General features: G+C 39.3%; 1 protein-coding gene across 1 annotated transcript in view; it reads right to left on the reverse strand.

The window, feature by feature from the left end:
• Nucleotides 1-2,820: 2,820 nt before the first annotated feature.
• Nucleotides 2,821-12,813, reverse strand: part of GABARAPL1 (GABA type A receptor associated protein like 1) — a 40,840-nt gene continuing 30,847 nt past the window's right edge. The window contains exon 4 of the mRNA XM_087711105.1: nucleotides 2,821-4,647. Coding sequence (XP_087567231.1) covers nucleotides 4,582-4,647 — 66 coding nt within the window. The 3' untranslated portion in view covers nucleotides 2,821-4,581. The remainder of the gene's footprint in view (nucleotides 4,648-12,813) is intronic.

Raw genomic sequence — 12,813 nt, forward strand, 5'->3', positions numbered from 1 at the left:
ATGGCACTGCTTAAACCATCACCTTCAACTTGCTTTAGATGACTCCATAAAGGAAGTAAAGCAAGTAAATCATTTTAAAATATTTATTGACAAGATATACACTATTTTTCATAAATCCAATAAGAACCAAATGGAACTTGCCAAAATATCCGAACAACTTGGAATTGAAATTATAAAGATTGGTAGAGTTTTGGGACCAAAATGGACTGCCTGTAGTTTAGGGTCAACCCTAGCTGTGTGGCGTGCTTATCCAAAGCTACATCATTATTTTCATTCAAATGAAAAATACTCAGTTATGGCTGTTTTCCATGTTGAAAATACATATATAAAACTGATTTGGCATTGATGATCAATATTCTGAATGAAATTTCTCTTCTTTCAAATGCACTGCAAGCAAGAAATACAGACATCATAAAGGCTGAAAAACGTGTGATAAGATCAATTAAAACATTTTAAATGCTTAGAAAGGGAAAGGGTCCATATGAAAAAAAAAGTTGATGGATTAATTACTTCAGAAACCTTCAAAAATATAAAATTTGTACAGCTGAAGAATAATTGCTTGCATTTAGCGACATTTTTAATTACAAAATTAATATTAATATTGTATGAGTACCTGTACCAAGGGATCTTGGTATACCTGATTGATATATTAATTTATACAAGGATTGAATAAGAGCATGTGAATCGTCAGGGTGGTCCTTGAGAAATGACAGAAAGCCCATCTTTATGCCATTCTGTCTAAGCGTGACTTTCACAAAACCAGCCTAGTCTACATGGGGTACCACATTTTGAGAGAGTGGGTAGAAATGGACCCCTGTAAAGCGAAGGCAATATTAGAATGGGAACCCCCTTGAACCAAAAGGCGGTTGCAAACTTTCCTGGGGTTTGCAAACTTCTACCATCAATTCATCCCTGCCTTCACCCAGATAGCCCTGCCAATTACCAATGCTCGGAATAGGAAGGGTATCTGAAACCCAAGCCTGGCCAACCTCTGAACTGATCTCTCGAGTTTCAAGCCAATTTGAGAGGCTGAAAGGCTCTTTGTTGTGGAACTAGTCCTAAAAGACCCCAACCCGAACGAGCTTTTTGTGATCCAGGCAGACGCTAGTGATGCGGCTGTAGGCAGAGTCTCGTTTCAGAAGAAAGCCAAGGGGAAGCTGCAGCCCAACGCTTATACTTCCACAAACCTTCTGAAACGGAAAGGCTATTTGGGGGAAAGGAGCCTGCATGGTCTGATGGGCCCTCCTGGCGTGGAGGTAGTTCCTAGAAGGCAGTAAGGTTCCATAGGAGTATGGACAGAACAGAAGAATCTGGAAGCATTGATGGAAACTGTCATCTAAGCAGGGCACCGTTTGGCTGTTTCAACACCGTCCAACTCTTGGGGGAGGGATTTCCTAGTGGACACACTTTCCCAGCGTAACAGTGCCTGAGAGGAGGTTGTAAACTCCATTATCCAAATAGTTCTCGGCGCTAGCCCTCATGAGGCAGCAGAGGACATCACCATTGCAACCAGCCAAAGATCTAACACAACCACTGAGAGCTGCTTTGGCAATGAGTGGTTTGAACAGCAAAAAGGGGAGCTGTCACTGAAAGAGGGACTGGAATGGGTGGGGAGTAAGGTATATGTCCCAGATAACCAGAGGACTCTAATCCTACAATGGAGTCACAAGGCGAAGGCACCAGGGCTCTTCTTAAAAACACCCAGCGATGGAGCTCCCACAGTTTTTGGAGGCAACTTCTGTTCCATTGGTTAATTGTCCTCACTGTTAGGAAGTTTCTCCTTAATTCCAGATTGCTTCTTTCTTTAATTAATTTCCAACCATTGTTTCTTGTCCTGCCCTCTGGTGCTTTGGAGAATAATTTGACACCCCCCCTTTCTTCTTTGTGGCAACCTCTTAACAATGCAGGTTTTTCGTGTGAAAAAAATCAGAACTGGCTTTGCTTTCTACTGCTCCTATATGGATCTATCAGTAAAATCATACTCTTTGGCAACTCGCAAAGCTTTCCTGACCTGCTCCCGAGTTGCCATAGGCAAGGGAATGGGAATTGTGCCTCACAGCTGCACCAAGGAATTCACCCCTCAGTCAAAACTAGGCAAAGCCTAGCCGGCCAAAGTCATCTCCACGGAGACCTGCAAAGGCTGGAGGGAGTGACTTCTATGATCCACAAAATTGCTTCACTGGGGAATGTGACTAGTGACACACCCTGTGGGAAGGGGGAAATTTTATGAAGCCAGAGCTGGCTTCACCTAGGAAGTGCTGACATGGCGCTCCTAAGAAACAGCTGGATTTTCCTTCCATTTAGCCATTTAGGCTTGAGACTTAATTTTATTAGGGAATTAGGGTCAGAAGTCATGACACCCTTGGTAAAATGTTCCAGGGGTTTCTTTTGCTGCACATGCCAATGGGATGGCTGACACACACAACACAAATTGTCGTTGTGTGTGAACTACAGGAAGATCAGAATAAAGTAGAGCTCATCTAGTGATATTTTCGGTCAAGTTTACTGATACCCTTCTTCCTCCAAGTTGGTTTCAGTCAGGACTGATAGTGGGGGGTGATCTATCCTGGGCTCCTTGTCTGTAGGCTTCCATGGGGGTTGATACTCTCCCAACTCTTAACATGTGTATGAAATTGCAGGGAGGGAGGGAGGGTTGGAGTCTAATTGGAATCTACAAGATAAATTGAATCAATCAATCATCTGTGCTGACAGTTTTAGGAAAAAGTATACAAAAATTGTGCTGTGTTCTTTAATGTACTTAATGTGTAAATAGTTGTAGCTGAAGTTAGCTGCATTATTAAACATCATTCCAGATTTCCATTTCAGATTTTCAAGTCTGTATTTATTTGACTAACAAAACTCTTACAAAAATCTAAAGCTGTCTTGTTCACAACAGAAAAAGGATACATAGCACTACCTTTTATAAGCTAAAGCAAACAGTGATGAAAAATGGCACAGTTAAAACTTATAAACACAGTAATTTAATACATCAAATAAACTGAAATTTTATTAACATTTTTTGATGATTAGCAGCAGCATAGGGAATGTCCATATACAATGAGCATTTTATGCATTATAATTTAGCTCATATGAGAAATTTTGGACAGGATTCGCAATGTGACTCCTAAACATTCCCTGAATGATAAATATAATGAGCAAACAGTTGACTTCAGTTTGCTGAAAGAATTCAGCATTAAAACAGAATTAATTATAAATGTGGTATTATTTTATTCCGCAAAAAAGCAAAGAAAGCTTAGTCCTCGTTGTCTGGCTATTGGGGTAGCATATTCCAGTAATTCCTTCTAGCAGTTTTCATCCTAAAAGTTCGCTCAGCTATTCCACTCCTAAAACAGCACTTCATTATCTCTTTAGTCCATTTCATAGATTCCTTTGCTATTTCCAAAAATTATTAGAATGATACTTGGAATTAGGAGAAATAGAAGTTAAGAGTGAGTCCATTTCTATTTTACACACAGATATAACCTTTTAATATTATCCGAGTTACCCTAAAGCTAAGAAGCATGAGACTCAATCTAACATATCCTAATTTTTATTTTTACTTGCCATTATAGAATACAGGGAATGCAACTATCAGTTGTTTTGGAAACTGCTTTGCTTAGTTGAGTAAAATCTTTCACAGACTTTTAAAGATTATGATTAAGCAGAAGCAGAAGTATATGAAGGATTGTTATCATAAAAGGGGTTACTTCATAAGGAGTTGCAGAATATACATATATCACCAAGGCTGTGGGTAAAAGTAACTTCAGGGGGTTTCATTCATAATTTCGTAGTGCTGTAACCTCAACATAGATGGGAATAGCCTTTACTAACAAAGCAAGGAGACAACATCACAGAACATTCATGCATTTAGTGAAACTGTCTTAAGTATTGAACACCAAGGTCCAAATTCTGGTTATATTGAGAAATAATGTGTCGTATACTTGTTTAAGTTCAACTGAACTAACTAGGCAACTATCATTTACGCAAAACTTCCGTGATAACAAGAAGCATTAACATGATTCTCTTAACCAGACTACTAGTGCAATACCTGAACTGAATTAAGGACAAGGGATTGTAATGGTTATAATGATGTTAGACAACAATAATTGGTGTTATGCCTCTTTCATGCATTTGATGGGTAGATAGGTCAGGAAAAGAAATGTATTAAAATAAAGAACATTAATTGTGGGGTGTTGAAGGAAAGGCCAATTGAGGTTGAATAACTTGCTATTAAATTTTTTGACTGACTTGGCATGGAAAATAATTATATGGCTAAGAAAGTTCTTGCCGACTCCTGTCTTTTCCTAATTCCCACATAGTAAACTTATTGACATGTCAGTTATGAGAATGCAAGTTGATAGAATATGGCGAAGCACCAACCATCAGATGGTTTTAAAACATTTGCTCTTTTCTTATGATTGAACAAAATAGGAATTTATTAAAAGGTGCCAGAAACAATGACATGAAATACACGGTTTGTCGTCCAGCTTTTTCTCCCGTTTCCTGCTTTTGTTGGAGACAAATTCCTTCCACAGTGACTCTTTCGGTCCGATCCATCTGTAAGGCTAGCAAAGCGTAGAATCACTGGCCATAAACACTTTCATCACTATAAGCCACATAGAGAAAATAATCTTCCTCGTGATTATCCTATTAAAAGATAAAAAGCGGGTGGGGAGAAATAGAAATAATTATCAACTAAATATATAGAAGTGGGGACAGCATGTCAGCATGTAACAGCTTATAGTAATTTAAAATGTTATTTTAAAAAGATTTTATTTTAAAAAAATGTATAGCAGAAGCAGTTTAGTGAAGCCGCTGTAAGGAAAATATCCATAAGAAAAATTTCCAGCCAGAAACAAAGGCTAAAAGAGAAGAAAGCCTTTAAAAAAAACATGTTCTAATGTGTTCTATTTTTACACTTTTGTCACATAGAAACTTTGTTCCTTAAAATCCCAGTGGTGGCAGTATCTGATCAACCATTATTGCTAAAGAAGATTGGACTTATTAGTGACTTAAAACAGAGACAACCAGACATCCACAACTTCTGCAGGGAAGCCTTCCACTGAGTCTTCTCACAAATAGAAACTTCCCGTAAATTTAGATCTCTCCTTTCATCCAAGACTTTTTGTGCTGCCCTCAGGTATTTCAGAGAATAGGTAGACCCCCCCCCTCTTCTCTTTATCAACCACTTAAATATTGGAAGATTCCTAATGTGTCACCTGCTATTCCTTCCCTTTGTTAGACTAGACAATTCCCAAAACTATTCACTGTACATTTTAGCCCCTGCAGCCCCTCATCATTTAGGTTGCTCTTCTCTGCTCCCATTCTACAGTCTCAGCATCTTTTTTTATCCCGTTGACCAAAACTGGACTCAGGATTCCAAGTGTGGTCTTACCAGTGCAGTATAAAGCAGTAATAACACTTCGTGATCTTGATATCCTCTCTTGCTGTATTGGCCTTTTTTTAACAGCTGCAGCACCTTGCTGGCCCATACTCTGGTTACTGTCCATTAGGATTTTTAGATCTCTCCTATAATTACTGCTGTTGAGTTAGGCACTACCTATTCATGCATTTTGTTTTTCTCACCCTCGTGTAAAACCACCACTGAATTTCATTTTGTTAGATCGAGCCCAGTGTTCAAAGTCTGTCAAGATCTTTATGGATCTTGAGCTTATTTTTGTGATTTGTGATTTTATTAATATTTATAGGCCGCCCTTTTCCCCGCGGGGACTCAGGGCAGCTTACATAAAATGGGGAAGGGAGGGTACAGACAATAGACACAAAATAGTACATAAGAGTAAAATACTAAGCAACATTCATTCATCATTCGGGTGGGGACAGATTATCTTTATCCCCAGGCCTGACGGGCTAGCCAGGTCTTAAGGGCTGTGCGGAAGGTCTGGACGGTGGTGAGGGTACGAATCTCCACGGGGAGATCGCTCTTATCTTCTAAAGTGTTGGCTATTTCCCCCAACTTGGTGTCATCTGGAGATTTGATGAGTTTCCCTCCCATCCCATCATATATAAATCATTTATGAAGATGTTGAGGAATATTGGGCCTAGGACAGAATGTTGGGGTACCTCGCTGCATGTTTTCCTCCCTGCAGTTTTAACTCCATTAAGGAGTACATGTTGAGTCCGGTCGGTCAGCCAATTACAAATGCATCTGTCTACCTCACATTTTTCTATCTTACCAAATTGGTTGTGGTCTACTTTGCCAAATGCCTCATTGAAGTCCAAGCATACCATGTCCACAGTATTTTGCTGGTCCACTAATTTAGTCACTTTGTCAAACTATGCAACAAAGTTTGCCTGGCATGATCAGTTTTGACAACCTCATGTTGGCTTCTATTAAGTTTTGCTTGTTTCTTGGTGCTTAGAGATTCGTTGCTTATCTTTTCCAGGATTTTCCCAGATGTTGAAGTCAGGCTAATTGGTTTGTACTTTCTTAAATCCATTCCCCCCCCCCCACTTTTTTTGAATCCTCTGAAAGCTCCCCAGTTCTTCAGAATCTTTGAAAGATCTGGTTCAGTGATTGTCTGTCAGCTCCTTCAGGTGGATGTGATCCATCTGATCCTGGTGATCTGAACTTACAGTGTGGAGAGGAATTTTCTTGTCTACTTTGACTTGTATTCCTTTTTTGTTATAAAGTTTTTTATTTTTTCATAACATCTAATCACATGTATACTATTACATAGCCAACATCATATTGTATTATTAAATGTTTACATCAATTCATCTTACCAACAACTCCCCAAAACAATTATACCATACACCATATTTGTACCTTTTATCCATTACTTTCTTCTCCCTTTCTCCTCCGTTCCCTACCTTTCTTTCCTCTCTCCTTCTCCTCTCTCCCCTTTCCACTCCTCATTTCTCTCCTCCTCTTCCCCCCCTTGCCCTCTCTCCTATCCCTCTCTTCTTCCCTTAGCTCTATTTTCCACTCTTCATTTTATTTACTTGGCGTATTTCAGCTTCTGAGCGAGCTCCATTTTATGTTGATTATATTTATGATTCCTTTTCAATATAGATATTTAATTTTAACATGTATTCTCCTCCTTTTAAAAAAAACAAGAAAAGTATACATATATATAGTGCTTTTAAAACCCTCCCCTCCCAGCCTAATTTTGGCTGAGATGTAGACTTGGTTACCATTCCCCGCTATTCTCATCATTATCTTTATATAATTATACATCCTTACATCCTCTCTGTTAGTGATTCTGTCTTTTTATCTCAATAGTTTCCCATTGTAGGTATATTCCTGTTCCCTCTCCATTTTTCCATAGAATAGATTACCCTTAATTGTCTATAAAAGGCAATCCTCGCTGTTCAATGTTCGTTACACTTCCCTTAATCTATTATATAGAATAAGAAGTGGTAAACATCTCACTTTATTCATCATCTTAAAAGTTCTATTTACGTCCATGTTTCATATATTTTGACCCATGCTTAGCTGTCCTTCTATTGTCATATTCAGTCAATTTGCAACTCAATTTAATTATCATGTATAAAAGTGGATCACAAACCTCTGCTTTGCAACCTCCCCATATCAGCTTCATATTTATCCATATTCCATATATATTAACCTTTAATTATCTTTCCATTATTATATTCAACCAATTAGCAACTCAATTTTATTGTCATATTTAGGAATAAAACCTTACCTTAGCTTTATATTTTCCCATATAACAGTTTCTAGTTGTCTGGTTTTTCCTAGTAAGTCTTTTGTCCCACTTCTCTGTTCCTGTCTTCTCCCTTTTCTTTGTTTTGATACATCCACTCTCTTCAATTTTCCCCAGGTCACCATCAAGAGGATATTTTATCTTTGTTGGGGCAAAACCTCCTTCAATTTTCCTTATGCCACTAACAACCTCAACCTCTTTTGTCTGCTTTTTATTTCCATCCATTTCTGTCCCTTCATTGTCTTGCCCCCCCTTCTTCTTTGGATTCTTCTTTAGATATCTGCTTCTGTGGATTCAGAATTCTATTTAGGCTTGATTTTAATGATTTATGCATATTTTTATAATTCCACATAGTTCTTCAAATTCCCAGTTGTCCGTGATGTCCAGTTCCAAACTTACAGTTAGTTATACAGTTCTTATTTCAGAGTTCTGATCCACCTTAAATTTATCTACTTCAGCTGCTGTGGAGAAGAACGACGGGAGCCATCTTGGTCTTTTGTTCTTCCTTAATGTCCATCTCCAAAATTGCAGTTAGTTATACAAGTCTTATTTTGAGGTTCTGGTCCACCTTAAATTTCATTCAACTACTGTGAAACCAGAAGAGAACCCAAATTACAAATACAAATACAATAGTAGAGTTGGAAGGAAACCTGGAGGTCTTCTAGTCCAACTCCCTGCCTAGGCAGGAAATCCTATACCGTTTCAGACAAATGGCTATCCAACACCTTCTTAAAGACTTCCAGTGTTGGGGCATTCACAACTTCTGGAGGCAAGCTGTTCCACTGATTAATTGTTCTAATTGTCAGGAAATTTCTCCTCAGTTGCTTCTCTCCTTGATTAGTTTCCACCCATTGCTTCTACCTTCAAGTGCTTTGGATAATAGTTTGACTCCCCCTTCTTTGTGGCAACCCCTGAGATATTGGAGCACTGCTATCATGTCTCCCCTAATCCTTCTTTTCATTAAACTAGACATACCCAGTTCCTGCAACCGTTCTTCATATGTTTTAGACTCCAGTCCCCTAATCATCTTTGTTGCTCTGCTCTGCACTCTTTCCAGTCTCCACATCTTTTTTACATCGTGGCGACCAAAACTGAATGCAGTATTCCAAGTGTGGCCTTACCAAGGCATTATAAACTGGTATTAACACTTCACGTGATCTTGATTCTATCCCTCTGTTTACGTAGCCTAGAACTGTGTTGGCTTTTTTGGCAGCTGCTGCACACTGCTGGCTCATATTTAAATGGTTGTCCACTAGGACTCCAAGATCCCTTTTACAGTTACTACTATTGAGCAAGGTACCACCTATACTGTAACTCTGCATTTCGTTATTCTTGCCTAAATGTAGAACCCTACTCTTTTCACCGTTGAATTTCATTTTGTTAGGTAGTGTCCAATGTTCAAGTTTGTCAAGATCCTTCTGTATCTTAAGCTTGTCTTCTGGACTGTTGGCTATTCCTGCCAGCTTGGTGTCATTGCAAATTTGATGAGTTCCCCATTTATTCCCTCATCCAAATCATTGATGATGTTGAAGGGTACTGGGCCTAAAACAGAGCCTTGGGGTCCCCCACTGCATACTTCCCTCCATGAAGATGCAGTTCCATTGAGGGCTACACGTTGAGTGTGGTTGGTCAGCCAGTTACAAATCCATCTGATGGTGATGCTGTCTAACCCACATTCTTCTACTTTATCTAGTAGTAGGTTATAGTCTACCTTATCAAATGCCCTACTGAAGTCCAAATAAACTATATCGATGGCATTCCTCTGGTTCACTAATTTTGTCACTTTGTCAAAAAACGCAACAAGATTAGTCTGGCATGATCTGTTTTTGACAAACCCATGTTGGCTTTTGGCTATTACTTTGTTTACTTCTATGTGTTCGCTAATTCGTTTCTTGATTATCTTTTTCCAGGATCTTTCCTGGTATTGAGGTCAGGCTGATAGGTCTATAGTTTCCTGGATCTATTTTTTTCGTTTTTGGAATATGGGAACCACATCAGCTCTTTTCCAGTCCTCTGGCAGTTCCCTGATGCTCCAGGATCTCTGAAAGATATAGTTCAATGATTCTGAGATCTCATCTGCCAGTTCCTTCAGAACCCTGGGGTGTAATCCATCCGGTCCTGGTGACTTGAACTCGTCTAGGGTAGACAGGTGCTCGCTTGCCATTTTCTTCCCTATTTCAATTTGTATTCGTAATCTGATTTTTGTGGTGCTGTTTTTGATAGGTTGGACTGTTTTATCCCTTTGTGTAAAGACAGATGCAAAACGTGAGTTAAATAGTTCTGCTTTCTCCCTGTTGCTTGTCATCTTCTTGCCACTTTCTCCCAGCAATGGACCAATTGTTTCCTTAACCTTTTTCTTGTTTTTAACATGTTGAAAGAAGCTGTTTTTTTTTGTTATTTTTTACTTTTGTGGCAAGCCTTTCTTTATTGTGAGCCTTAGCTTTCCTTACTTCATCTTTACAGGCTCGGGCTATTTCCTGATATTCTGCCTTAGTTATGTCCCCTTCTTTCCACTTTTTATACTTACCTTTTTTGTCTTTCAATTTGTCAGAGAGTTCTTTATGCAGCCATGCTGGTTTCTTTTGGGAGCTGTTATTTTTCTTCTTCATTGGTATTGTGCTAGACTGGGTTTTTATAATCTCATTTTTTAAAATTTCCCAAGCTTCTTGAGTTGTTTTCCCCTTTAGGATTCTCATCCATGGAATTCTTCCCAAGCTCTCTCTAAGTTTATTGAAATTAGCTCTCTTAAAGTCCAAGATTCTAGTTTGACTTTGTTCTACTACTTGTGTTTGCATAATGTTGAATTCCAAAATTGCATGGTCACTTGCCCCCAGGGTTCCTATGGCTTCAACACCCTCTATCATTTCCTCTCTGTTAGTGAGAATTAAGTCCAATATGGCTGATCCCCTTGTTCCCTTCTCTACTTTTTGAAAAACAAAGTTGTCTGCTAGATTCGTTAGGAACCTGTTGGATCTTCCACTTGGTGCAGAGTTTGTTTCCCAGTTGATGTCAGGGTAGTTAAAATCTCCCATTACTATTGTGGTGTGCTTCCTGCATATCTGACTAACAGAAAGTTCATCTACTTCCTCTGCTTGGTTGGGTGGCCTGTAGTATAGACCTATGGCAATGTCATTCCCTCCCCCCCCCCAACCTTTAATATTGACCCAAATGCATTCAAGATAATTCTCATCATTGCTGTGCTCTATTTCTGTAGAGATGTAGTTATTTCTTATATATAGTGCAACTCCGCCTCCTCTTTTATTTGGTCTATTTCTTTTAAATAATTTAAATCCTTCTAGCTTGTATGTTCCATTTGTGGGTTTCATCCCACCAAGTTTCTGTAATGGCAACAATATCGTATCTGCCCTCATTTACTTGAATTTCTAATTCACCCAGTTTATTCCTCATATTCTGTGCATTGGTGTATAGACATTTGAGTCCATTTTTATTGACCCTGTCCATTATTTCCCCTGTTATTTGGAAAGCCTTGGTTGACAAACATTATGATAAATAGTGGAAACTAACATATATGTATAGCTCATTGTAAAGGGAACATATGGACACTACAGCTTGGATTAGAAGAGATATAAAAGGCAAAGTGTGAAATAATAAACAAAATTTTTAAAAAGTATGTTGTGAATTTGTTAAACTCACAAGCAGGAAAAAGATGAAGAATAAAAGTTTACCTAATTTTATGGAGTTGATAAATATATTTCTGGAAATGAAATTTCATTGTGAAAGGGGTAAACCAAGTGTCAAAACTCAAGAATTGATGTCATGGGATTTCCGTCTGACATCACAACGAAATCAAAATATGGAGAGCCGGTCTCTGCGCTCCTGTGCTGAGTTCTCCCCATTGGTGGGCTCTGAAAGGAGCCAAAGCCACCTTGGAGGGGCGGTGAATCAAAGAGGGACATCCTACAATGTCTCAGAGAGTTGCACATCTCTTGCTTGACCAGAGGATTACTTTACCTCTCAGCCACAATGAGGAGAAAAGACAGCCTAATATGGCTGCCATGAAGCTGGGACAGTCGATGACCACCTAAGCTGGAGCTGGAGCGGATTTTGGTGAACAGTGTGGAAGTGGGTGAGAGGATTTTTTTTAACCTAAAAGTTAACCCCAAAAGAGGAATCTAGGATTTATTCAGAACTATTGAAAGTGGCAATCAAATACTTTGAGAAAATCACCAGACTGGAAGGAAAGGATTAAAGAGAGAGGAGGAGGAGGGAAAAAAACCCCTTTAAAAATTAACACTGGTTCTATAATTGAATTATAATTTAAAATAATTAAAATCAGATTTTTAGTAATAGTGAAAATTAACCCAAGAGCGCCACCTGCTGATGAAGGGAAATATACAAGCCTGGGAATACCCATTTAAAGGACTGTGAAAATATTTACTAGACTATATGCATCTACAATATGAGCCCTGGAGATTTAAATGTGAGAATAGAATAGAATGTCAGACCTGGAAGCCATCTTTTCCCTTTCGGAATTCAGGCCCGCCATACTTTCTACTGTGGGAAAATGAGAGGGGAATTTTACAGAGTTGGGTGATGTGTAGCCTTTCTTCATGGCAATGAAGGATTGGACCATATGCTAGACTTGTGGGTACTGGGTCAGGGTCTTGAACTTTCAATTGGGTGGGAAAACCTGGAAGCTTTCAGATTCAGGTTTTCCAACATTTGTGCCAACATGACATCTCTAATAAAGTGGAGCTTTGAGGAAATGCAAGCCTCAGAGTTTTATTTCATTAGGGGCATTTCTTGGAACACTGTGATGAACCCGAATCTCCACTAAAATACTTTACCAGCTACCTCGAACCTCGGGGTGCTGTCCGGGGTCCTGAGCCCCAGCGTTGACACAAAACTGAGGGGGCACGAAGACTGAGGGAAGATGGAGGAAGAGAAGAAACCCACAGGGGAAGCCATAAGTGACGACTCAATTTATGTCAAGAACATCTACTCTCCTTCCCAAGCCATGGTGGAAGCTGAGGAGGCCACTGAAAAGCAATGCCAGCTGGGAGCCAGACCAAAGAACCGGCTCCTGGGTGAACCTTGCAACTGGACCCGGCAAAGCGAAGCCACGGGATTCACCTCCCCTCAGGAGATGCTGTTGGAACCACTGGCG

The sequence above is a fragment of the Thamnophis sirtalis genome, unplaced genomic scaffold, assembly GCF_051295495.1.
Source record: "Thamnophis sirtalis isolate CommonGarterSnake01/CBP01778 unplaced genomic scaffold, rThaSir2_p1.2 scaffold_3, whole genome shotgun sequence".
NCBI classification, from domain to species: domain Eukaryota; kingdom Metazoa; phylum Chordata; class Lepidosauria; order Squamata; family Natricidae; genus Thamnophis; species Thamnophis sirtalis.